At 59.7% G+C, this 25,413-nt stretch overlaps 1 protein-coding gene across 2 annotated transcripts in view; it reads right to left on the bottom strand.

The window, feature by feature from the left end:
* Window positions 1-7,067: 7,067 nt before the first annotated feature.
* LPCAT1 (lysophosphatidylcholine acyltransferase 1) overlaps window positions 7,068-25,413 on the bottom strand; it is a 45,535-nt gene continuing 27,189 nt past the window's right edge. For both annotated transcript variants that reach the window (XM_082724567.1, XM_082724566.1), the window contains exons 4-14: window positions 22,864-22,976; window positions 21,780-21,840; window positions 21,471-21,529; window positions 19,469-19,503; window positions 18,014-18,068; window positions 15,705-15,787; window positions 12,577-12,702; window positions 11,855-12,008; window positions 10,754-10,852; window positions 9,102-9,240; window positions 7,068-7,650 (exon numbers count right to left, since the gene is read on the bottom strand). In XM_082724567.1, coding sequence (XP_082580693.1) covers window positions 7,466-7,650; window positions 9,102-9,240; window positions 10,754-10,852; window positions 11,855-12,008; window positions 12,577-12,702; window positions 15,705-15,787; window positions 18,014-18,068; window positions 19,469-19,503; window positions 21,471-21,529; window positions 21,780-21,840; window positions 22,864-22,976 — 1,109 coding nt within the window. In that variant the 3' untranslated portion in view covers window positions 7,068-7,465. The remainder of the gene's footprint in view (window positions 7,651-9,101; window positions 9,241-10,753; window positions 10,853-11,854; window positions 12,009-12,576; window positions 12,703-15,704; window positions 15,788-18,013; window positions 18,069-19,468; window positions 19,504-21,470; window positions 21,530-21,779; window positions 21,841-22,863; window positions 22,977-25,413) is intronic.

Below are 25,413 nucleotides of genomic sequence, written 5' to 3'. Positions count from 1 at the left end.
GATCTGGTGGTTTTCTGCTGTTGCTGGGGTAGAGGGGGTGTTTAGATCATTTACATGTAATGTGAACGTTGCTGTGGTTGGGTTTAGGTCTACCATCTGCTATTCGCTTCCTGTCTTCCCAGTGTGTTCTCTGTTCTCATGTCCTCTTTCCGGCCACCGTTTGGATGGGGTCGTGTTGTGCAGTTCAGCTTGCCCTCTTCGGCTGGGTCATTCGCCACATCTCCCTGTCGTGTTGCTGACGTGCTCGGTTCAGTGCTTGTGGCACGCGTCCTCCATGGACCCAGTCTGCTCTCAAGTGACTTGAGGCCACCGGCCACATCCTGGGACGTCTTCTGTTTACCCCTCCTCCTGTTGTGATGTTATTGTCAACGTCTTGCTTCTGTGTCCTGTGAACCCTAGAATATGGAATCGAATTTGCTTTAGACCCTCAGTCATCTTTTTAAAAGAATGACATAACAGGAACGTAAGTCCCATTTCTGGTCCTCATCCTCTGTGTAGGTCAGGTTTCAAGATGGTGCCATGTTCCTTCTGCTTTGAGTATTTATTTTAATAAGTTAGAGTCTGCCAGTCATGAATTCTTTCAGCTTTTGCAAATCTAAAAACATCTTTATTTCTGTTTCGAGGGATATTTTTGCTGAATAAAGAATTGCGAGCTGGCGGTCTTCTGCTTCTTTCCTACTTTAAGCGTGTCGCTCCACTGTCTTAACAAAGTGTGTTGTCTCTAACGAGGTATCTCCTCTTTTGCACGTCTCCGCTCCTTTGTATGAAATGTGTCTCCTTCTCTTTGGGCTGCCGACTTTCTCTTTAGGGTTTGTCTTTAGTGTTTGATTATGATGTGTCCGGTAGACGTGCCGTCACGGTGCCTGTGCTTGGAGCTCATCAAGCACATTGGATCCGTGGGTTCATGGTTTGTATCAAATTTAGGAAGTTATTTCTTTGAATATTTTTTCTTTGCTCTTTTCCTTTGGGGACCCCATCAGGCAGCTGAGGTCCCACTGCTCATTGATGCAAAGTTCAATCTTGTCTTTTTTTCTATTTCATTTTGAATAGTTGGCATGGCTTTATCTTCAAGATCACTTGCCGTGTCTTCTGCCCTGTCAATCCACCCTTAAACCCAACCTGTGCATTTGTAATTCTAACACGGTAGTTTTCATCTCTAGGATTCAGACTTGTGTCTTTTAAAAGATATTTTCCACTTCTCTGCTGAACACCTTGCACACTGGCCCCGCTGGCAGGTGAGAGAGTTGAGTTGTGGACTGCGCTGTCCGCTTCTGGCCTGTGGATGGCCTCACCTCGGTCCCGGCGGGGCTGGCTCTGCCGAGTAGACAGCTTCCTGCTCTCTGGCATCCTGGTGATTTCCGGTTGGATGCCAGGCATTGTGAATTTTGCCCTGTGGGGCGCTGGATAATGTGACATTCCTGAGAATGAATATTCTGGAACTTTGTTTGAGGCTACAGGTAAGTAACTTGTAAACCATCTGGTCATTCTTCCAGGTCTTGCTTTTAAGCTTCGTTTGGTTGGATCGGAGCAGTGTTTTGGCCAGGGCGAGGATTTCTCATTGCTGAGGCAAATCCCACTGGAGTTTTCCACCTAATGGCCGGTCCTGGGGGGGAGGGTCAACCCAGTCTCGGTTTCTCCTGCCTGACTAGAAGCAAAATTGTGGACTCATTAACTTCCATTAAGTTTGAAAGAATTAATCAGAACCTAACCAGCTCTGGCTGTGCTCCTGGGTGGACACCTGGTCCCTGGTGCGGTCTGCTGGGCCGCGGCGCTCAGCCCTGCTCCTGCAACGCGGGCAGAATTCATGTTGTGCAGCTCCATTTTGATGAGGACACGCACTGAGTATGATTTCAATATTTTGAAGTTTACAGAGATGTACTCTCTAGCCGAGGGTGTAGTCTGTTTTGTCAACTGCTTTGTGTGCCCTTGAAAGAGCAATTAAGTCAATTTGGTAAATGGGGTTGTTCAAATTTTCTACATAATTATGTTTCTCCCCCTGCTGCTTCTATCGATTACCGAGAGAGCTGTGTTAGGGTCCCCACTTGGATTTGCCGATTTGTTTATCTCTCCTTTTAATGCTGTCTGCGCTGGCGACAGCTATTTGAGCCGTGTCATTGGTACGCGTGCATGTACCTTTGGGGCTGTGGTATCTTCCGGCTGAACAGAGCCCTGGGTGGTCGTGCAGGGGAATCCCCTCATCTCTGTGTTCACTGGGTGGCTGGCGGACATCCGTCTCAGTCCGCTGACCTTACGGTCCTGTCGGCCTGGTCTGGATCACTCCCATTTAAAACACTTTCAGTGTGCCTTTAAATCACACGGAGGTGGTTGTCTAAAGAGAATCGAACTGCCAGCTGATTGAGGGGTTTTTAGGCTCCGTCTGAGGTAATTACTAGTATGGCCGGACGGAAACTTACCGCGTGCTGTTGGTTTCTGTGTTGTCTGTCCTTTGTTCTTTTTTCTCAGTTTCCTGCCTACTTAGGATAAATTATTATTAAAAAAAAATCTTGTTTCCTTTCTCCCACTGGCTTCTTAGTTGCATGTCTTTCTTTTTTGGGGGGGGGGGCTTACAATATCCCCGTCCTGTGGTCTGTCTTCACACCCTCACGACGCTCGCGCGCAGCCCGTTTCCGCGTGCGCACCATTCTCATCTTTGCTCGGGGATAATCTTCCCTTTTCCTCTGGCTGCTTGTAAGGCGGCTCTTTATAAGCGGCTCTCAGAGTCTATGATTTCAAAATAAAGCGCCTTGGTGTATTTTTCTTACCGTTATTTTGCTTGTGGCTTACTGAGTTTCTTGGATGTCTGAGTATAGATTTGGAAACATTCTGGCCGTTATTTTGTCAAGTCACTGCTTTTGTCCTGACTTGGGTTTTCTGGGAGTCAGTCGCATGTGGGAGGACACGGAGGGTCTCTCTTGGTCGGCTCTCCCGCTGCTTCACCGGGAGCGCACACACCGCGGGGCACTGTCCCCGAGTGTCTGGTCTCTGGGACCCGGTCCAGGGCGTGGCGTAGGGCTCCAGGGCAGCCTCCCGCTCTCCCAGCCAGCGCGGCGTGGACAGTGCCCCGAGCGGGGCTGGCAGGGGGCTGGGCTGTAGCACGGGTCAACGACCCAGGAACTCGGCAGCCTGAGGCAGTTGCACCGGCTTCCCCCTTGACAGAGGCAGGTCCGGGATGGAGCCCCCCCGCGTGGTGCTGTCCCTGGGCCTGGGGACGCTGCTGCCGGAGCCTCCCTCACTGAAGGGGGACGCGTCCTCGTTTTAATACGCTTATTCCGGAGACGGATCTGCCTTCTCTGCCCCCGGCGGCTCTGCTGGCACCATCTGCAGACTTAATGAGGGCCTTCCTTCCCCGCTGCCCATCGGGAGTGACACAGCCACGGGCTGCACTTGGCTGGAGGACGCCGGCACGTGAACCCACTGCTCTGGCCAAGCTGCCCGCCCGCCCCAAGCAGCTGGCCGCGCCGGAGGAAGGACCTGGGAAGCTGCCACCTGGGACGGCACCTGGAACGTGGAGCGTGGCCTAGGCGGTGGTGCCCACGACAGGCGGGCTGTGCTCTGGGCCGTGGGCGACATGGGGGCTGTCCACAGCGCAGCCCACGCCTGTGACACGGGCAGGGACGGCCCATCTGACAGCTGGTAGTTACTGGGGGGCGGCGCGTGCTGCTTTCTCTTGAGGACCTTCCTCGGCTTCCTGACAGTCCCTCCTCCGTGGGACTGAGCTCCGGTTGCCGTGTGGGTCTGGCCGGTGAGCCCGCAGCGGGGCCGAGGTGCTTCGTGTCTGGGGAGCTGTAGCCCCACACGGGGGTCACTGCCCCCTCCCTGTGCTGTCCGCTGGCGGAGTCCCCGGGGGAGGCCCTGCTCTCAGGCCGGCGAGCGGCCCGCCCTCCGAGAGGTGAGCAGCGCGTGTCCCTACTGTCCCTGTAGGGCAGCTCACCGTCCTCACCAAGCGCATTCTTGGCAACTGGGGCTGTTTCGTTTTAAGATCGTGGTTCCCAGGGATGGACCCCTGGGCTCTACGCCCTGCTCTGAAGCTCAGATGGTCACAGCTGTTTGGGGCCGCCCGTGCTGCAGACCCTCCAGGACGTGGGGAGTTGACAGGTGCAGGACATGTTGCTCTTCTCTCTCTGGAGCCCGAGGGTCCTCTGGGCACTTTCATCGCTGAGAGCTGAGATCGTGGCTAATAAGACTCCGCATTCTCTGGAGGGAAAACCCTCCACCAGGTGGAGAACCTTCACTTTCCGAGGAACTGGCGGCCGCCGAGGACACGTGCCGCTGAGGACATGTGCTGAGGGGCGGGGGAGGGAGATTGTAAGCAGTGGTCCCAACCCTGTAAGCAGGTACACGGCCAGGCTGGTGCCAAGCACAGGGACGACTTCCTGGCCTGCTGTGTGCGTGTGTGTACGTGTGCATGTGCACGAGAGAGCGCACACTGGTGGCCGACCGCTCACCCACCTTCCCCCGCCTCGGCCTCCCCCGTATATGTGCAGGAATATTAGTAGTGTGGACTGGTAAACCTGTGACTCTCTCTCCGGAGGGTTACGTGACGGCAGCACGAGCGCTGTCCAAGGACGGCCGTGAGGACTGTGAGATGGTACATTTTTGGGGAGAAGCTAAAAGTGTCCGCATGTGTAGTAAGCATTCCCTTGCATTAGGAGAAGCACCCATTGGACGTCAGTCACACGCCCTCAGAGGGCAGGAGCCCAGGGAGAGGACGGGCAGTGCCCACCCCCACATTCAAAGCCCTGCTCCGCGAGCCAAGGCCTGGGGTCAGACGCACTCCTACCGGTGGCCCCCAGGGCCCAGGCTGGACCAGCGTGGTCGGGCGGGCCCCCCGGCTGGGGCCTGGCAGTGGGGAGGCAGCGGTGCCTCTTCTGCTTCCTGTCTCTGAAGGAATCCCCAGGAGCTCCCTCCTCCCGCGGCACACATCCTGCTCAAGCCTGTTCCCACGGGGTGCGGCGCGCCGAGCGTGTGCAGAAGTCGCTGGGGGCGCGCACGGGCCACGTCACCCGCGGTGCGCTGTGCCTGGAGCCGGCAGCGGTTGCTCCCACCCCGCTGGGGAGTGGGTCCAGCCCAGAACGTCCCTGCCATCGTGGGGGCGATGCCCCTTTATATTAAACAGGGCAAATACGAGCACAGAGAAGTACAACCCGCTGAGTCCCAGCGGGACGCGTGCCCGGGAGCCCTCCTCGGACCCGCTGGGGCAGAACGGTGCGGTCCCTGGTACATGTGGGGCTGAGTGGGACCGGCATGTCGCCGTGGAGCCCTAACCCCCCCCTTCCTTTAGTTTCGGAGGCCGTAATGCTTGGGCCCTATTTCCTCTAATTCTAAGCCCTTCACTGCCTGGAGCAGAGAACCGAGTGGGAGATCCCGTCTTGTTCTGGCTTCACAAAGCGCGTTTACGGCTTTCGCTAGAGGACTCTGGAGACCAGCCCAGCGCTGCAGCAGATGGCCGCCGCGCCGCTGCCTCCAGTGCCGGCCACCGACCCGAGGAGGCTGCACTGCTCCGGGCCTGCCTCTGGGATCAAGGAAGACTTTCCTACAGAATTTCAATTCTTGTGTTTTCCAAACACGCTGCGTGACTTGCCGAGAAACCCCACCTTGACTGGTTTTCTGCCACAGCCCAAGACACGTCTGCTGTTGTCTTTTCTTTTTGATTTTCTAAGTAGGCACCCCACTCCGTAGGGAGCCCAGCGTGGGGCTGAGCTCATGACCCTGCGGTCAAAACGGGCTGAGGTCGAGTCGTGGCGCTTCCTGGACTGAGCCGCCCAGGCGCCCCTGCTGTTGTCTCGCGAATTAAAAGCCACGCGCAAAACAAACTGCGTCGTCAGGTGGGTGAGACTACATTTTATTCATTCCATGGAAAACCCGGAGGACCCCAGTCCTCCTGGGGCCTCTTCCGCCCACACCTCCCACCGAAGGCAGGGACTCCCAAGCCAGGCACACGCACGGTCCGCGACGCCGCGGACGCCCAGCAGCCGTGGGGAAGGAATCGGGAGGAACAAACGTCATCCTGGATCTGCTCTCAGAGACTCTTCCTGAACGCTCGGCGGCGCCTCATTCAAAAAGCCCTTCATGTGCAGACCCGGGTGCGGAGGCCGCGTGGGGGTCCCCACCCGCGGAGTAGCTTCGTTTGTTTGCCTCCTTCATGGGTCCCTTGGACGTTCCTCTTCTAAGAACGAATTTCTGTGCCTCCTGCAGCTACGAGCTGGCGACTGTGCGTCAGGGGGGCCGTGTGTGCGGGGTGGGAGTGTGCGCCCGCACACGCGCCCGGGAAAGCCCGTGAGCGTGTTTTCTGGTGGCCCTGGTGGTCACGTTCTACGGAGACACCCAAATACAAAATCCAATTCGTTTAGAAATTCAAAAGGATTTTTTCCCCCAAGCAAACCTGGAGGCTTTGCTTCAGACCCAGCTAGAGGCCGTGGTCTCGTGTGCTTGAAGAGGGGGCGTCTGTGGCGGGCTGGGCCGGGGTGGGGAAGGCCCCCCAATCCCGCATGTGGAGACCCTGCTCCTCGCCCTGACTCAGGCACAGGCCCTGGCGCCTTCCCGGACGCCAGGTGGGGGCCGCGGTTGGGACGCAGGAAGGGCATGGATGGGCGGCCGGGCTGGTGTCTGCGGGGAGTCCCCTGCCAGGACCCACCTCCCACCAGGACCCGCCGGTCGCCCCAGCCGGGCCGGGGCCGTGACCTGCGACGCCCCCACCTCACCGACCGCCCATGCTTCGGCCAGAGCCGGGCCGCAGGGACGCGGACAACCTGACGTTAAACAAACACCAAGCTGGTGACGTCTATAAAAAAGAGGGGGTTTGAACGGGATTAAAGAAGCAGAAAAGGCATCTGGGCCGGGGGCGTGCGGCGGAGCCAGACGCTGGAATGTACCTGGTCGAGAGAGGCCACGGAGTGATTTAAGTCAAAGCCCCAGACAGCCTCGGGTTCTATCAAAAAAGGGCCCATAAATAAATATCCTCTGGCCCTCAAAGGAAAAATGAAGTAGAAAACAATTTTTTCTTCTTTTTTTAAAAATGCTGAATGCTTCCTGAAGTATCTAAATGAAGTTTAGAAAATACTCATGAGTTCTCACAAATATAGAAATGTTTAAAAATCAGACAGGGCCCTGTCTCGCTGCGACCCCAGAGAGGCTGGCAGAAGATTTGTGCTGGAATCAAAATGCACGTGACACGTCTTGGTCTCTCGCGTGTCGCGTGTGCATGTGGAGGCCCGTCCACCTGTGCGAGCCCCCGGCGCAGACTCCGACAGGGATGTGAGGAAAGACCACGGTGGCAAGTGACCCGGGGCAGTGCAGGGGACTCAGCCACAGCTGGCGCCGCGGGAGGGACAGCGTCCCGGGGCCCACAGCCCCGTCCCTACGCGGCTCTCCGTGGAGGACCAGGGTCAGAACGACCCCGGCTGTCATGGAACTCGGGCCGAGGCCGGCACACGCACAGAGCCGCATCCCTCCAGAACCTTCTGTCCTAGTCCAGTTTCTCACGGAAAGGTTTCCTTCCAAAGTCCGAGTTTTCGGGGCTGAAGTCGGCGCAGAAGCCATTAGGGGTTGGAGCGAGCGGTGTCTGTGCGCTGCTGTCTGAGTGTGTCTGCTTGGGGTACAGGTACTCCTCTGCGAAGTTGGGGAACATTTCTGCAAAACTGCAGAAATCCGCTGGAAAAAGAGGTACTGGGTGAGCTGGGGGCAAACACCTGGACTCGGGGGCTCCCGTCTCTGGGCCTGCAGGCACCCCCACCTCACACCCTTCTGTCCGGGCTGGAACCCACGCCCTCCGAGGGGAGGGGGAGGCGGAGGGGTGAGGAGAGGAAGTGGGGGGGTGGGGAGAGGGGACAGGAGGGAGGGGCAGGAGGGTCCTCCCGTTTTCTCGGCTGCTCATCAGAGCGCGAGTGGCTCAGGGCTCTCGGCTATGCCCGTTCGGGGGAAAATCAACAGAAAGCGGGATTTGGAACCCTGCAGTGTGCTCTGGGTCCGTGTGCAAGGAAGGCGCTGCTCAGCAGAGGATCTGGTTTGGGGACAGGACAAAGCGTCCACGTGAGGACCTGATCTCGGCACGGCAAGAGCTGTCGAGGGACATGGCCGTGTTCCGGAGAGACCAGGCGCGCGCCCGGAGGGACAGGGCCACCATCCACGCTGGTCACAGGGCTGAGCAGGTCTGAGGCCATGCCTCTCCCAACAGCCCTGGGACCCAGTCCTGGGGTGGACGGTGCCCTCCAAGAGCACGGGGACACTCACAGGCCTGGGTGTGGGAGACTACGGACCCCAGGGAAAACCACCCGCACTCCTCTGGGGGACACTGAAGGACTTACTGGGACACGTCTGAGCTGGTCAGCGCTCACTGTGAACAGCCCCTCCCCAGCCCACCACCGGAGAGCGCTGGGAAGCACAATCTACTCGAGCAGGTGGACACACACACACACACACACACACGCTCTAAATCAACACACACCCGTGTCTGACATTTGGTTGCAATTTTAAAAACACGTCCAAACAAGACATGAACCATGACCTTTCCTGAGCAAATGTCTCCTCTTTTTCAGCGAAAATACATTCATTTCCAAACATGCGCATGGGCGGGCCCGCTCAGCAGGGCCGCCTTCCGGGCACTCAACCGCCCGACCCCTTTCCCTCAACCTACAAGTGGGTCTCAGGTCTGAGTCCCCGAGGACCTTAGCTGTCCCAATTTGCGCGGCTAATAGTGACGAGCCCCCTGCCCCCAACCCACGAGGACACGCCAGCTGTGGTTGGCCTTGAGGGACAGGCTCTTGCTTCCACGGGGGACTGAGAGCACGGACCCCTGTGGGCTGTCACGGCCCGGCCTCAGCGCACACGGCCTGCGGCCCCCGGGGGGGCATGGACCCGGGGCTCCCGGCGTGGGCTCTGGCTCTGGCTCTCTCCATTCCCTGTGCAACTCAGACTCCAGACCCCCTAACCTGCCCCTGCCAGGCCTGGGGACGACCCCTCCTCCTGGGAATTCCCCGTTGCACAGGAGAGCACGGCCCTGGTGAGCACGCGCGGGCGTCGCTCCCACGGTGTCCCTGTGCCCCACCCCCAGGCACACCCCTGCACAACGGGTCCCTCCTCCCCCTGGCCCCGGGGCCACTCACCAAATGTGATCTGCCCCGTCCCCTCCTGGTCAATGGCCTGGAAGAGGTTGGTCACGCTGAGCTCTGCCACCCCTAGGGCAGTCTTGAGGATGCTGGACAGGGCGGCCTCGTCGATGTGGCCGTCCTGTGACCCGTACATCTGCCGGCAGAGGCTGGCGTCACCCCGTAACCCCCAACCATGCGGGCATCCCGCTGCTTCTGCTCACGGGGTTCCCAGCACTCGTGTAGGCCCGACCCCGCTGGCTGGGAAGAGCCAGGGCTCCGCGGCCTCCCAGATCCCCACGGGGCACCGAGCTCTGAGCCCACGACCCGCGCTCCCACTAGAGGGCACTCCAGGCAGTGGCGTGTGTTTCGTGGGGTCAGGGACGGAGCCCGCACCCTGGGCTCGCTGCCACATGTGGGCACTCATGGGCTTTTGCTCAATGACACGAACGAGCCACCACCTTCCTTGGCTGGCCCACGGACCCAGCGAAGAGTGACCGAGAACGAGGCCCTGAAAGGTTGGTGTGTGCTGTGAGCCTCAGTGTGGGTCCTGCAGGGAGAGGCTATCCGCCCCGTCAGGCAGGCCCAGCAACGCAGGTTTGGGGGGGGTCACCCTCTCCCCGGCCCCCTCCTCCTGCAGCCCAGTACGCCTGCCCCTCCAGCGGGAGCTTCGGCGGACACTGCCCGGAAAATGGTCTGCTCCGAGTTGGGAGAGATGAGGGGAGCCTGGCCACTGTTCCCAGACCAGACTCTCTAAGCCGACAGCAGAGAAGCTGCCGGGTAGGGTCCGTCAGAACGGGCTGTGCTGAAGGCAGGAGCCGCAGAGCGGCCATAAGCCAGGCGCAGGCCCAGGGCCCTCAGAGCCAGCCTGCTCGGGCTGGAGGAGGCAGGTCACGTCTTTCTAGACAGGAGCCACCAAATATCAGTGTCACCCAGTTAATTCTCACGATGTGATCCACAGAAGGCACTGTGCACCAAGGGGGTTTCCCAGCAATGCTCTGGGGAGGGTCTGCTGGATCTTGGATTCTCTAAGCAGTGAGAGATAAGCAGCTGCCTGGCTTATACATCAGGTTCTCATAAATCTGGCTACTGGGAGTTGCACCTGTAAGAGCTACCCATTCTGAGACCCTGACAGAACTGCGTTCTGGGTAAGTAAAGCCAGTGTGGCACTATCCTAGCTGACACTGTCCTCGTGAACCAGGAGAATCTGTAGGTGAGCAGGGACCCCCATATGAGTGTTCCGAGACTCCCACACCCCCTGCAGCAGGGGTGAATGGCCGGGCTCTAGACAGGCAGCTCATTTGCACCCTAAGTCAGTGGGCTGATGAAAAGGTCATGTTGGGGGACCTGAGAGGTGGGGGCCTGCCCAGAATGGCTGCGTTACAGCACTGGGGGTGGGGCACCCGCCGGCCCTGTCCAGGGCTGCTGGAACTCACGAGGACCAGGCCCCGTGCCCTTCTTAACAGCGTGGGGTACCAAATGTCAGGCAGAACTGGTTTTGCAGAGGTTTGGGGGCATTCGTGCAAATGACAGCAGATACGAGCTTCCACGGAAACGGTGGTCGGGCACGGGCAAGTCCGCCCATGCAGGACGGGGCCGTAAGAATGCAGCCCAGGCCTGATGTGACCTGCGTCTCATTGTCCCTACAAGCGGAACTCCCGCAAACTTACCTTGAAGGCCAGCTGGATGGTGTCCAGAGTCCGGGCCGGCCGGCAGACGACAGACAGAGCGACCACGTACTCCCGAGGGTCCATCCTGCCTTCTCCGCTCTGGGGACGAGATATGCCCTCAGGGGGGAGCTGGGCCCCTCCCACGGGTCAGGGAGCCGGGCTTGAACACGGACGCCGGATCTTATCTGCCTCCACCGAACAAGTATTTTTGGAAGAACATTCATAACCCACTGGCTTCGCGAGGGGCCACACCACACACCTTCTTTAGGCCACTGTGATCAAGTTCCAGAGCCCGCGAGTCTGACACACGAAGCTTACAAAAGCTCACGCCACACGATGGCCGTCACTGGCTAAGGTTTTCCTTTGAGGAAAACACACGCACACAGCAAGCAGCACACTCGCGTTCTGAGGACCTGGTGGCCTGTGGCAGAGCGGCGGGCCCCCAGCTGCGACGTGAGGACACCCGGCGCCTGGCCCACTGGACGCTCACTGAGTGCCACGCAGCAGGTCCTCAGTGACCCTGGGGTCACCATGGGACAGGCTGCTGCTTCGAACAAGCAGGCCGCTGCAGGGAGTGGGACAAGCCAGGGGCCGGCGCTGGGGCAGAGGGAGGCTCCCGGCGCAGTCTCCCCCCACCCAGGCCCTGAAGGGCCGCCCACGTCCAGGGTTGTACTGGCAAACATGGACCCCCGGTCGAGACTCGACGGGTGACCGGATGGAGCGCTGCATGGGGACAGTCCTCACGCACCGTGCGGAAGGCCGAGGGTCACCCTGTGTGCTGATCGTCGGGAGAGAGGCCCCCCGTCCAGAAATTCTGGATTTCTGGAGGAGGGAACATGGTTTGATGTTTTTAGGCTTTTTAGAGATCCCATTTAAAACCCCAAACTACAGGTTTATCAGCAAATGTTAACTTAAGTGACGAACTTCTACGTGCACTTTGAACCACGGGAGAAAACATCCAAGCGACAGGCTGTGCTGGTCAGGGCCAGGAGGGGCCGTTCCCTCTACTTCCAAACCCCAGGCCACGCTTCTAACTAAAACAGTACATGCTGGGAAGCTGGAGGTTTTGCCAGGAGACCCCTCCCAGGGCCATGGCCCCACCTCATCAAACAGGGAGAACATGTCCTCCAGCGTGTCCGAGACCGGGACGCCCAGGTACTCGGCGAACTCGGGGGGGCCCATCTGTCCTCCCCCGTGTGTCCTGGCGCGTTCAGCATATCTGGCCAGATCTTTTTCGAGCGCTTCTGGCTTTAACCTACATACAAAAGAAAGGAAAAAGTTTTTTCATTAAAATTACAGAATGCTGCAAAATAGGACATTTACTGTAATAAGACTCAACAAAACATGAGAATTACTGCTACAACGGGCAGCGGGGTCATTTTCGGCAGAAGGTGTTCTAATAGTTCGAAGGCACAGCACGGATCCCGCCTCAGCGTCTCCGCGGGAGGGACGGACGCCTCTCGGGTAGGGTGGGTGGAACCATCCACGGGGAGCCCCGTGCTGAGCCCTGAGGGTTTCCAGACACCTCGAGGTGGACGGACGCGGATACTGGGAAAGCACCCGCAAACCCTGAGCACAGGCACTTCTATCTGTTTGAAGGCCCAGCCGGCCCTCAGTGCCCTCGGCGACCTCCAGCTTGGTCACCAACAACGGCAGGGGAGGGAGGGCCTGCTAGAAGTTTCTGGAAGCCTCCTGTCTTAGAAAAAGTATCTCAGCAGTGCTCCTCAGAACTCTCCCCATTTCTGGGCGAGCCCCGCTAGCGCTGCCAGAGAAGCCACCGCGTGCGAGGGAGGGGCTCGGGGGAGAAAAGGCGCCGCACTCACCCCAGGCGCCTCACCAGCCTGGCGAATTCGAGAAGGCAGGTGTCCGCGGGAAGCCGGAGCTGTCCTTCCGCCAGGGCCAGCTGGCAGTCCTCAAATGTGTAGTCGGTTACGGAGATGCCCAGGGCCCTGCGAAGAGGGGAGGGCCCCGCGGTCAAGCAGCCCCAGGGCAGCAGAGCGAGGACGGCGGCCCAGGGTGACCACAGGACAGCGAGTGCATCGAAGGACCAGGGGCCCCCCTTCCCCGGCCCCGCCCCTCGGGGCTCCCAACCAGGTCCGTGCTGCAGTGGTGCCCACCGCACATCCCACCGAGACCCCTGCGTCCGAGCACACTGTGGCTGCCCTGTGAGGATGTGCAGCTGGGGCCTGCCGCCCTGCCCTCTGGGGCCCGCGAGGCTTGTCTGCAAGGCACACTTTTGCTGAGGTATCTGCGCACTAATTTGGTGTCTCTGCAAAACTTGTTTTAGTTAAACAAGAAAAACTGCTAGGAACACAGGTGGTGCCCAGGGCGGACGTGCAGACTGTGGGAAGAGCAGGCTTCCCAAGAGCGCGTGAGGCCTGTGTGGGGCCACAGTCGGAGCGCGGCAGCTCCGCTCCGGAAAGCCCCGGTGAGTCGGCGGCGCTCAGGGCGCGGAAGGCTCCGGGGAACGGGCGGAGCCGTCCAGCATCAGAACGAAGCCGACATTGGCAACTCTGAAAAACCAGACTAAAGCACACGCGCGTGAAGATGTCTGCCGAGCCGGTGACCCGTTCTCGAGCCTGGGCTGGGGGCTTGCCATGCAGCCATGAGCAGCGCTCTGTCCCTTCGGATCCTGCGGACACAGCAAGGCCGTCTCCAGCCACTCCGGCAGAGCAAGCCCCAGGAGACGGCAGGAGCCCTCGCCACGGCCTGTGTCCCGCAAGATAAAGCTGGGAAGGCCTTGTGGGAGGGTCACCCTGAAAACTTGCCCTGGGTCGGGACGCGTGGAGGACAGCCTTGATCTCCCCAAGCCGTCCGCAGACAGGAAAAGCCATCTCCCCTGTCCACTCGCACGTGTCCCTCCCCAGGAGGGCACATCTGGGCGGGGCCTGTGCAGGACAGAAAGACGGCAAGGAACGTGGGGCCGGTGGTGGGGGGAGGGACACGGGCCCAAGCAGGGGCTCCAGCCCAGGCACTTGCCCCAGAGCCCTGTGGGACCAGAGTTCTCGCGCATGCCCACAAAAGCCCCCGCCCCACAGACGTCTGCAGTGAGTAGCCTGAATGCTGACGTGCACAGAAAGACAGCGTTTCAAGTTCACATGTGGCACTAAACATGACCCCAAAGTCCACTTATGTAGAGCCTGGGGCGCCCCAAGAGGTTAGCCATCACTGCGGTTTCCACCTTGCTAGGAAGCAAGTGTGCAGCAGGTGCCTTCGAGGGCACCACGCCACCCGCTGTCTCATTCGGAAGTGCAACTCGTCTTACAGGTGACGGGGGTCACCTTCATAAGGGCTGGCCGTGTCCCCAAGTCAGAGCTCAGCCCTTCTAAAGAACGGCATCAGATTTCAGGGAAAATGACCTTCTATTACAGGAAACACAATGGTAGAACATTTGCCAAGTATTTAAAACTAAGCACCGTCCCCCAAAACTGAATGGGCTTTTAATCATGACCATCTACGACGACACCGTGCCATTGGGGCTAGCAGACGGGCTTTGAAGTCCTTCCCCGGCTAGTCCAGTCCCACTCGGCAAACTGAGGTATCATCGTGTGGGGACAGAAGCCAGGATGACCAGGAGCGCCTCGGGTCATCCCGTGAGGAGGTGGGGGGAGGTGTGCTCGGGGCCGGCGACGCTCGGCGGGTCCCAGGCTGTTCTCGGTGGTCTCAGGGCCAGGAAGGTGACAACCCACTTCCCTGTTTATGGGTTCTCCCGTGGCTGTGGGGGCAGGGGGCTGCCCTGTGGCCAATGGGCCCTTTTCCATTCGATGTGGGGCGCTTTCCCTCCACGAGGAGAGCGTCTGTGACGTAATTACTGTTAAACGTTATTAGCTGGTTTATCTGAAGGACTAAAGTTTACCCCCAACCTGTCAAGCCTTTGACTGTGGAGACGATATCCGTGTCGAGGGGTTGAACACCGTGGCTTCCCCTGAACTGAGAGTCGAGGGCATCCTGATGGCCGACCGCCCCCCACGCATCCCGGTGTGGGGTTCTGAGAGCGAGTGGGCAGTGAAGTCCAGCGAGTGGGCACCTGAGGAGGCTGGGGTGTCCCGCGGGCCTGTGTCCCCAGCGCCAGCCTTCCTGAGGGGCGTGTGGACCGGGTGTGCCTACCCCGCGGGGCTTTAACTCCCGCATGCTGAGCCTGTGACTTGGTCTGGTACGGCCGCACAGAACACGGGAGCGCGGGGGTTCTGATGCGCACACAGTGGGGCAGGGGGCTTACCTCCCACCTCGGTCACAACTGCTCAGCCACAGCGCTGGGAAAACCCCTCCAGAGCCACACAAGCCTGCCACAGGGGACGCCCCCGGAGCCGCTGAGACCCCCTCCCAGAACCACGGTGGCCCAACACAGAGGCGGCCCCTGCTGCCCGGGAGCAGGCGAGAGAGAGGCCGGGACACGGTGGGCGAGGCTGTGCGGGCCGCAGGCTGACGTCCCCTCATCCAAGACAGCTGGGGACGGTGCGGACTTGGGAAGCGAGAGACTTGTGGAGCGAGCGCCTCTCACTCGGGAGATGAGGCGTCTAGTTCCTGCGCCGCACGTGGCAAGCCCGACGGAGGTCCTGCAGGCCCCGCAGGCGCCCCCCGGGCACTCGAAGCTGGGAAGGAGAGCCTGCGGGCCGCCCGCTGCGGCTGCCTGCCTCCCCGGGGCGCACACACCCGGCGCCGGGGCGGCTGGTTCCGACCCATGCAGGTGAAACGGAGCGAGTTTAGCCACGAAGACGCAGACCCCGTGTGCGACACAGCAGGGACCAGGGAACCTGGTAGCCGACACAGCCTCAGGCCCATGTGCGGTAGGCCCCTACTCGCTTCCACTGAGACCCGTCTCCGAGGGCTACTGAGCGCGTCTGGGCCAGGCTAAGGAGGAACGGGCCGGTGAACGGCTCCCTGACACTCCGAGGGTTCTCGGGGACGCCGCGGACTCGAGCTCTGACCCGGCGGGAAGGGGCACACTCACTCGGCCATGACGCGCCGCACGTTGCTGGCGTACAGCGCGGGGTCCTTCTTCTCCTCCTCCGATGGGCTGTACACAGGCAGGAACTGGGCACAGAGAAGGCTGCGTTACTCCAGTGCGAGTCCCAGGCCCGCCACGGCGCGCTCACGGGTCGGACGCAAAGAAGGTCTGTCAAAGCAGCTTCTGCGAGAACCACCCTCAAAGCGGTCACGGTGCACGGGTGAACGCACCCAGGCGCACGCGTCCACGCATGCAAACCTGACCACGATGCCGCGGGGGCGCCTGGCCCCCGGGGACAGAAGCTCGTGTGCGCACTCGGTTCTAACGTCACATCCCGGTGTGGGTAAGCTTCCTTCGGCGCTAAAGAACTATGTGTATGCTCCCCTTTCCAGAAGTCTCTGCTTGTGCTGGGGGATAACACAACACACTGCGTCCACGTGGAAGAGGCGACGGGATCCGGTGTCCCCTGCCTCTTGAGAGGATCACAAACTGCCTGGGGAACGTGCATCTTGCACGAGTGACCCTGCCCCGTCAGTAAGTCCCCCGCTCCGTGCGGACTCTGCTGGGCAGGGAGCAGACATGCCCGAGCGCCGCGTCCCTCCTGCAGACACTCAGCCCATCCCCCCGCACACGCTCTCCAGACGTCTGACCCCGCGGGGGCGTCCGGAAGCCTCGTCGGCTCCCGCCACCTGGTTTCAGGCGTTCACCCCATTCACCTGCTCACAGGCCCCTGTGAGCACAGCACGAGGGGAGACACTTAGCGCAAGTTCAAAAACTCAGAGCTGCCTTTAAACTCTGAAAACTGTGAAGACACCTGGGCGGCTCAGTCGTTAAGCGTCCGCCTTCAGCTCAGGTCATAGTCCCAGGATCCTGGGATCGAGCCCCGCATCGGGCTCCCTGCTCAGCATGGAGCCCGCTTCTCCCTCTGCTGCTCACCCCGCTTGTGTTCTCTCTCTCACAAGGAAGTACAGAAGTTCTTTAGGAAAAATAAAGAGCTCTGAGAACTGGAACGAGGCCTGACATAGAGAAGCACACACGGAGGCCAGGACGCAGCCACACGTCATGTCCTGGCAGATGGCCAGCCCCCCTTGGACTCGGGCCAGGGACCTTTCTGCTCAGTGTGTTGTAATTAAGTAGCTTCTGCTATACTGAAAAAACCCGGAAGCTGGCTGAAATCCAGGCTCACTTGTAAATTCAGTGCAATTCTGCAACTTTCATCAGAAGGTAGCAGATTGCCTTTCTGTTGCATTTGGACTCCCCTGTCGGGGGCAGGGTAGCCACTGATTCCCCTTTTAAGGAAAGAAACTCTACTCCTCACCCACTTGGATCAAACGTACAGGCCGCACGAAGGTGGCTACTGACCGGAGCGGAGAGAAGGGGTGTTGTGACCTCGGGCCCTCCTGGGCTGAAAGCTGCAGGCAGGCTGCGGGACCTGACCACGGATCACACAGGACGACAGGATGACACATCTGTGTGATCTCTGTGATCCAGCAGTAAGAGTAGCAAGTAAAAATGCCACAAACATAACCCACTGCACGTGTGCCAATGTTAAACACCGTTAAGCTCCGTTAACCATGATAAAAGGATCTAACTTCCTTGTCGATGTTTAAGAACCTATCTAATTCGTGCAAAATCCTGCAGGAGACACGATGTGACTGGTGAAAAGGCCAGGGAAGTGCGTCTGAGGAGCAAAGGGAAGTGCGTCTGAGGAGCAAAGAGAAGTGGGAAGACCTCGGAGCAGGCCAGATGACGTACAGTACCGGACCTGTGCAGACCGCAACGTGACACCGCCAAAGCCGTGTCTGTGCGGACACCGATGCCCTTATCTCTAGAGATGCCAACATGACGCTGAATCTGCAGACGCTGGTCAAACCTCACGTCTGCACAGGAAACAAAGGTCACAGTTGTCTTTGTCCAATGCAACACTGTATCCGCAGGGACAACGCAACACTGTATCCGCAGGGACAAGGCCATAGTATCCAAGGAGGAAGGGCTGAGTAACACTGTATCTGTTCTGACCACATGCTATGTTCCCTGCAGACACCAGCTAACCCCGCAGACACCAGCTAACCCCGCATCCGCCAGAGCCGGCCGGTATACCAGTGTATCACCTGGCTCGGTCTCCGACCTGCTCTGCACAGACCACACCAGAGGCCACCTCGTGCTGGCTGTGCGCAGACTGTGACCTCACACTACGTGACACTCCAGTTACAGACACCTCGACGCAACACTGCATCACGCCGCATCTGGACTCTGATGCTGAACCTTCGCGAGCCCGAGCGTTAGGCTGTTGAATGCGCGTCTGTACAAACCTCGATTTCCACGCGATTGTGGAACTGACACAGTGTGAGCCACAGGGTCTCCAACCTTAAAAATGAACAAACAGATTTACAGCTTTGGTTAAAAGATTCTCAATGTCTTTTAATTAAATGACTTCAATTCTGGGGTTGCCTGGGTGGCTCAGTGGGTTAAAGCCTCTGCCTTTGGTTCAGGTCATGATCTCAGGGTCCTGGGATTGAGCCCCACATCGGGCTCTCTGCTCAGCGGGGAGCCTGCTCCCCCTGCCCCCCCGCCTGCCTCTCTGCCTACTTGTGATCTCTGTCAAAAAAAAAAAAAACGTAAAAAAAAAAAAATGACTTCAATTCTGGGGTGAACTCTGCCAATGCCCATGTCCAGCCCCTGCAGGGCAGCTGCCTTGTTCAGGGCACACCATGCCCCCTCAGGCCAAGGCCAAGCCTCAACACTGTGATGAGAACGGGGCTACCCTTCTCAAACGGGGTTCCTCACTGGCCCCGCCAGATGCACCCCCTCCTGCGGCTGTCCTTTGCTGTACAGGTGCCCCTTCCCCACGTGTGTCCTCTGGCTCAGGAAACCTCGTCTACGTGACACTGTCCCAGACCTGGCTATCCCTAGGCCATGCAGACTCAACAGGTCCTAAGTCGTGCCATCTGCAAGGTCAGCCCCTGAGCTCCAGACCTCAGAACAAGCATCACCAGCCTTCTCTCTATAGAAGTTAGAGATGGGGAGCCACCTGGAGCCTCTTGTCCTTGCACGAGACTCCTCTCCACATCGGGCAACTGTGATCCAAACTCTCTCTCTATACACCCGACCTCTGACCATCATCACCAGCCCCAAGCCTGGTCACCAGGGCCCGAAGGAGCCTCTTCACACGTTTCTCCCTGATGCCCCCTTGCTTCTCACCATCCAGCAATGCTAACGCTACGGGCCACAAATGCGGCCTCTCAGGGCACCCCTCGCCCCCACCCCCCAGCATCCGTTCCAGACGCCTCACCCGGGGGCCCTGGGAGGGCTCTGCCTGGCCCCACCACTCACCCTTGTGCTGTGCCAGGTCAAATACTGGTACCATGGAGGCCTGCTGTCCTAGAACCTCGTGCCTCCCCTGCGCAGCTGTTCAAGAGAAGGGCTGTCCCTGCAGCTCTTTTGTTTTTTCTAGGAGCTGCGGCCCGCGGGTGGGACGGTGGCCACCAAGCCAACAGGCACATGTGGGAAGGAAAGAAGGCGCACAGGCACCTTCCCCTGCAGTGGGAGACCGTTAACTTAGGTCCTGGAATCCAGGAGTGTGTGAACAGGCCAGGTTTGCACACTTAGTTTTTGCAGCAGCAGAATCTAACTGCTGCCATCAAGCACCTGTGTTCAGAGCTTCCACATTTGCAAAAGTAACCAGAATGCAGGGCAGCGACTTGAGTGGCCCCTGTGCCTTCCCGCAGAACAGGACACACAATGTGACGGCATAGGGTCTGACTTACGCGCCGGGTCCTTGCCATGTCCACGTGATGGTGTCCTGGGGGCAAGAAAGGAGCAAAACACATCACCCTGGCTGTCAGGGACCGGGAGTCCCGACGCGAGCCCTTCCTTCTGTGCCGTGCCCGCCGTCTGTCCTGGCCCTCGACCTGGCCCACCTCTGACCCCAGAGAACGCCGGTACCCTCTTCTTCCCAAGTCCACTATGGAACCGGGGAGCAGGCGGGTGCCACCCAGATACACTCCTCTCCCCCCACGGCTCCAAGGTCGGCAGCTCTGACGTCTGCCTGAGCTGGCGCCCCAGTTCCGCTCTCCCGCCTCCCCTGTGCTCAAGGTGTCCCTGCCAACATCAGTTCACAGCCCAGGACCTGCTTTGGACGAGCCGTCCCAGTGACTGCTGCCCCCATCACCATCGCCCACCACGTGAGGCTCACTCCAACCCACACGACCGCGGACCCCCAAGGCCCTGGCCTCCACTCAGGGCCAGAGATGAGCCCAGGCCTGCAGGGGAGCAGAAGAAACCACTGCGAGGCACTAAGTGCGCCCAAAGCGCCCCCCCACCCAGTCTCAGCCACATTAGACACTGAGCTGGGGGCACTAGGGCACAGACCCTGCTTCTGCCCTGACTCTGGTCCCAAGTGAGCTTCTTTCTTCTAAAGTCCTGACACCCCCTGCTGGCTTCCCATGGGCTCCGGAAAAGCCGCCCGCCGCCGGGGATACCCCAGCCCCCTCCCTGCCCGTGGCCGCGGCTCCTCCGCATGGGTCCGTGCGCCCAGCTGGGAGCGGAGGCCCTTCCTGAAACTGGGCAGCTGAGGTCCGTGACAGACCGACGGGCTGAGGGCACACAGTGGCCATGCTGCTTCTCTGACAACTAAGCTGAACGCTTCTGGAATAACCCAGTAAAGGCAATTTGCTGAAAATAAGCCTATGAAATAGGCTTAAAAAAAAATAGAAAATCTAGAATTCCACCCGCCGATGACGCTCTTCTCGTCAGACACTGGCGAACAAGTGCGGCTCTTCTGTTTCAGGGACGCACCGTCAGAAGCCCCGTATCCGTCAGTTCGTGCGGCGGCGGGTTCTGACCGACACGGACTGACCGACCGCTTTCCCCTTGGAGAACCTCTTGTGCCGTCAGCACCTGGAGGCTTAGGGTCTGCTGTGCAAATCTGGGAGCCTCCGGGTCTGGGCCAGAAGCAGGCGGCCAGCCCCTCGTGCCCACTGGTGTCACACGGAAGCATGCTGCCGTCTAGATGAGCAGCTCCGGGCCCCACGGTTCTGGGGCTGCTGAGTTTCCTTTTTGTCGTCATAAAGACACACGGTGACCGGTAGAAAGCTCGGTGCACCGAGCAAACCCACCTCGGTGTCCTCCATCGACAATCCAGGGCAGCCGACACCCAGGCAGGGCCCAGGGACACGAGCTTTGGCCGGGAGAGCCTGATGCCCGTGCGGGTGCAAAACACACACCTGGAGGGGCCGTGGCCGAGCAGGACGCAACGGGTGCCGAGCGGCACCCGCAGGGGCTCGGGGCCCGCACCGGGAGTGCGGCTGACTGAGCTGAACAGATGTGGCATGGCCACAGGGCCCCCGGGGAAGGGGACAGCTGCGGCTGCTTTGACAGATGTGGAAGCGGATGCCATGCAAGGCTCTGGCCACAACCCATGGCCTTCCTGCCTCCCCCGAGCCGGAGCCCCGTCGAGATCACCAGGCGCTCGGGGCCCAGACGCCCCCTCCTGCGCTTTGCTCAGACAGAACAGGGGACACCCTCCGACGGACTCAGACGCAGCGGCAGAGGCTGGCTCGGTTCAGACTCGTTCACTTCCCTTCCCTCCCGCCGTCTCCAGCCTTTCGGAGACACAGTTTCCCAGGTGACCCGGGAGCAAAGGCTGCCGAGGACATGGGGGAACGGCTCACGTCAACTCAGCAGGACCCACTGGCAGGGAGGACGGGCCACCGCTTGGTGACCCGTGACAACAGGCAACTCACCACAGTCCCAGGAAAACACACTCACCAGTTCGTTTGGGTACCGCAGAACCACGGGCTGCACGGGGACCCCCGGGATGAAGGCGCCTGCAGGAAAAAGGGGCGTCATCTTACTTCAACGGCTGGGTTCCTCTCCCTGCACGTCTCATGCCGGGCCCGGAGAAACGAGTTTTCTGCTACCCCTTCTTGGTGGATGGTCATTGGGTGCCCGGAAGGTTTCCTCAATGGGGGTGTGGGCTGAGTCACATCAGGGAAAACCGCAGGCTCACAGGGACCCAAGAGTGTCTCCCTGACTTGCTCAAGGAGGAAAAACAGAGAATTTAAGAAAATTACATACCGGGCTTGAAGGTAATGAGGCAGGTCCTGTTGGTACACGTTCCTTCTGGAAAAATCATTATCTTGGAATGAGAAGAGAAAAGGTCAGCTTTAAAGGAACGTAATCCAGAAATAGTCTGCTTTCTGCACTCCATACACGTTGAGATATTTTCGTCATTCTCAGCACGGTTTAGGCACACAGTGGAAGCACGCCCGGCCGTGCTCCCTGGGCAGGAGTTCGCTACAACAAATCTGGGGGCCGGCACCCGCCTCCCAAGTGTGTGCGCGGGGCTGATCGCGGCCGCCGTGAGCCCAGCTGCCACCACCTGGATGTACCACCAGCACGCAGCGGGGTCCCCCCAGGGGCAAAGCGCGACAAAGACACACAGCAGACGGCCCTGGGCTGAAGGTGTCGGGGCCAGGGCCAGAGCCGAGGCACAGCTGGGCCAGCAACTAGAAACCGCAGAACCAGTGGTTAAACACATCCCCGCTGGGACTCCTGAATTCCTCTGGCTCCTGCTGACCTCCAGCCACATGACAGAAACTCAACCTTCCCCTCAGCACAGGGACTACAGTCCACGTGGCTGCTTTGGACGTGGGGCAGCAGCCGAGCAGCCCAGACGTCACGACCCCTGGGGGCTGCCCGCGGGTGAGGGTGCCTGGCAGCCGGGTCTTCCATTCTCCAAGCACCCAGGACCCAGACAGCCCCAGGGCACTCCAGCTTCCGAGGCTCGGCTGGAAGAAATACAGCCGACATCGGCCGAGGCCGCAGCCCGGCCGCCCGCTGAAGTCCATCCTGATGCTCCCGGGGGAGCCGGGCTCACACGGACAAGCTCGGCCCGGGGTTCTCAGGGCCAAACAGCCACGCCTCACGGACTGGCGCGCACCAGAGGCCGTGACTGCCGCGGGTCCGGGGATCGCCAAGCAGTCATTTTAGGAAAGACGCTTTGGGCACATCAGACACACGTACCTGCCTCATTTGCCCCAATTTTACAATTTCAGGACCAATAGTATCTGACACTCAGCACGATCCTGAACTCATGCCCTCGTCAAACACAAATGAAATGAAATGAATCCGGCCCCCAGCTCGAGGCTCACTGCATTACCTGTGGCCACTTTCCATTGGACTGTGCGCGCCTCCTGATCTCCTCCACGGTCTTCCTGCGGGAGTCCTGGTCGGACCGAGACACGAACACCGGCCGGATGTACTTTATCAGAGCTGCCCGGGGAGGAGAGGCACTGGTGTGGGAACGCACGGCTTCTGCCGCGTTCAGAGAGATACAGGGGGCCGCCCAAGGCACAGGGCAGTGGCGAGCCCCCCGGGACACCCCAAGGGCAGCAGTGTCCCTGAGGGTGGGCGTCAGGTCAATGCCCAATCATGGGGGATGAGGGAAATCACCGCGGCTCCCTCACACCATGGCATGCTGCCCACAGCCCGCAAGGTCGAAAGTAGCGCCACTGGTGTCTGCAGCCTGGAAAGCAGGAGAGAGCAAGGGCAGTAAGGCTGACCCCGCTGTGCGCGGAAGAGGGAGCTGGGGGCAGGTCAACAGCTCCAGAGTCGGAAGGACCCAAGGCACATGGCTTAAACCCCACCAGCCCGTCACGGGCAGAGCCGTCTCCCTCAAAGACACGGGCTAATGCGCTGACCCCGGGCACTGAGGACTGTGACTTTCTTTGGAAATCGGGCGTCTGCAGATGAGAGTCACGTTAAGATGACGTGGTATCAGAGCAGGGTGAGCCCGGACTCACGCCCGGTGTCCTTGCATGGAGGAGGACGTGGATGCAGAAGGCCACGGGGCGGCAGAGCCCAGGACCGGAGTGACGTGACCACAGCAACGGGACGCCGAGGACGATGGGGAGCCGCCAACGGTGACGAAGGCCGGACAAGGCCTCCCCCCAGAAGCCGCCCTGCTCACACCCTGGCTCGGGACTGCCGGCCCCCAGGACAGCAAGAGAATCAGCACCTGCTGTCTCCGGGCGCCCCAGGGCACTCACATGGCGGCGGTCCTGACCACCTTGGCACTGCTGGTGCGGCAGGTCGCTGCTCCTGTGACCAGACCTGACAGCAGCGCCCACCCCACGGCTCTTGTGCCCGAGGTTCTGAAGGCGGGGACACACTTCTTAGAAGAGAAACCCCCAAGCTGACATGACAGCTGTCCTTAGCGAGGCGTCCTCTCCTGGGAAGGACAAGTGGGCGGCCGCAGTGGCCAGGCACCCCCGTGGCAGTGAGACACATCCCCGCTGGGCCCGACATCAGCTTCGGACTTCTGAGCGTTCTAACTACTCGCGAGGAATCGTGTGTCGGGACTCTTCTTCCTGGGAGGTCTTCCAAAAGGCAAAGACCTTTTAAAATTCATTAAAAAAAAAGACTCTACATGGTCATGCCCTCAGGACCCACAGTCTAGGCTGCACATGGGGCTCAGTGATGTTTTTTCTGGCACCTGGAATCTTCTTTCCTGTTCGTTCTCGCGGATTCCTGCGGACGGCGCTGGGAGCAGCACGTGGGGAAAGGGCCAAGGGGACCCCCAGGACAGGACAACGGGGAAGCAGCCCAGCTTCCTCCTGTCCGTGCCAGCTCTGCGCTGTCTTCCAGGGAGGGGGAGGAGGGGGGCAGGCTGGCCGGTCTCACTGAAGAGGGTCGGGCGTCACGAGTGCCCCTTTCTGGTGACATGCAGAGGCTGCCTCTTCACGATGCATGGACGCGCCGGAAGCTCCAGGCGGAGGTGGGGAGAGGCTCTCTGGGCTCCGAGGATGACGGGGTTTCATCCTCTGACTGGTACCCCAGACTCCCCTTCTTTTTGGGGACCCCCAGGTGAATCCCACTGGAGACCTCGTAACTGAACAGCTTGCTTCTGAGGACAGACGGGAAATATGGCCACACGTTCCGTGAGCCCCACGCACTGTTGGGAACAAGGGCCTGGGGCGCTGTCCTGCCTGAAGACCATGAGACGCGGTCACCTCTGACACCGCCCGCATCTGTGAACGCCCAAGGGCCCACAGAAAGGACACTGGAAGTAAACCAACGACGTAAAAATGAGAAAAATCCTTGGGCTGGGGCGCCTGGGTGGCTTAGTGGGTTAAGCCGCTGCCTTCGGCTCAGGTCATGATCTCAGGGTCCTGGGATCGAGTCCCGCATCGGGCTCTCTGCTCAGCAGGGAGCCTGCTTCCTCCTCTCTCTCTGCCTGCCTCTCTGCCTACTTGTGATCTCTGTCAAATAAAATAAATAAAATCTTTAAAAAAAAATCCTTGGGCTGATCACTCTAACTGGTGGTCACAAATCTGAAAGGGACAATATTTTGAATATTTTTAACATTCATCCCTCTACCAAAGCTGTGGGCTGTCGAAGGATCCAGGAGCACCGAGTTAAACAACAAGGATGAGAAGAACCAGGACGGGCCACTGGGAACGCCCCGGGCCACTGGGAACGCCCGGGGCCGGCCGTGTGCTGCATGGGGCTGGGAAGCTGGGGGGGTGGGGCAGGGGCTTGTTCCAGCCCCCACGGTGGGAGGAGCCTCAGCCACATTGAAGGTGTATTTACCTTCAAGACCCGGAAACAGGGAATGCGACTTGGGATGTGCCGTGCGGGACTTCTAACTGAAACCTCTAACAGGCGGCCCGGCTCTCCCACACTCTTCTTTCTACGTCATCCCTGACGT

Source organism: Mustela nivalis (assembly GCF_964662115.1).
Source record: "Mustela nivalis genome assembly, chromosome: 3".
In the NCBI taxonomy this organism is placed as follows: Eukaryota; Metazoa; Chordata; class Mammalia; order Carnivora; family Mustelidae; genus Mustela; species Mustela nivalis.
This window is presented reverse-complemented; position numbering and strand designations above follow the sequence as displayed.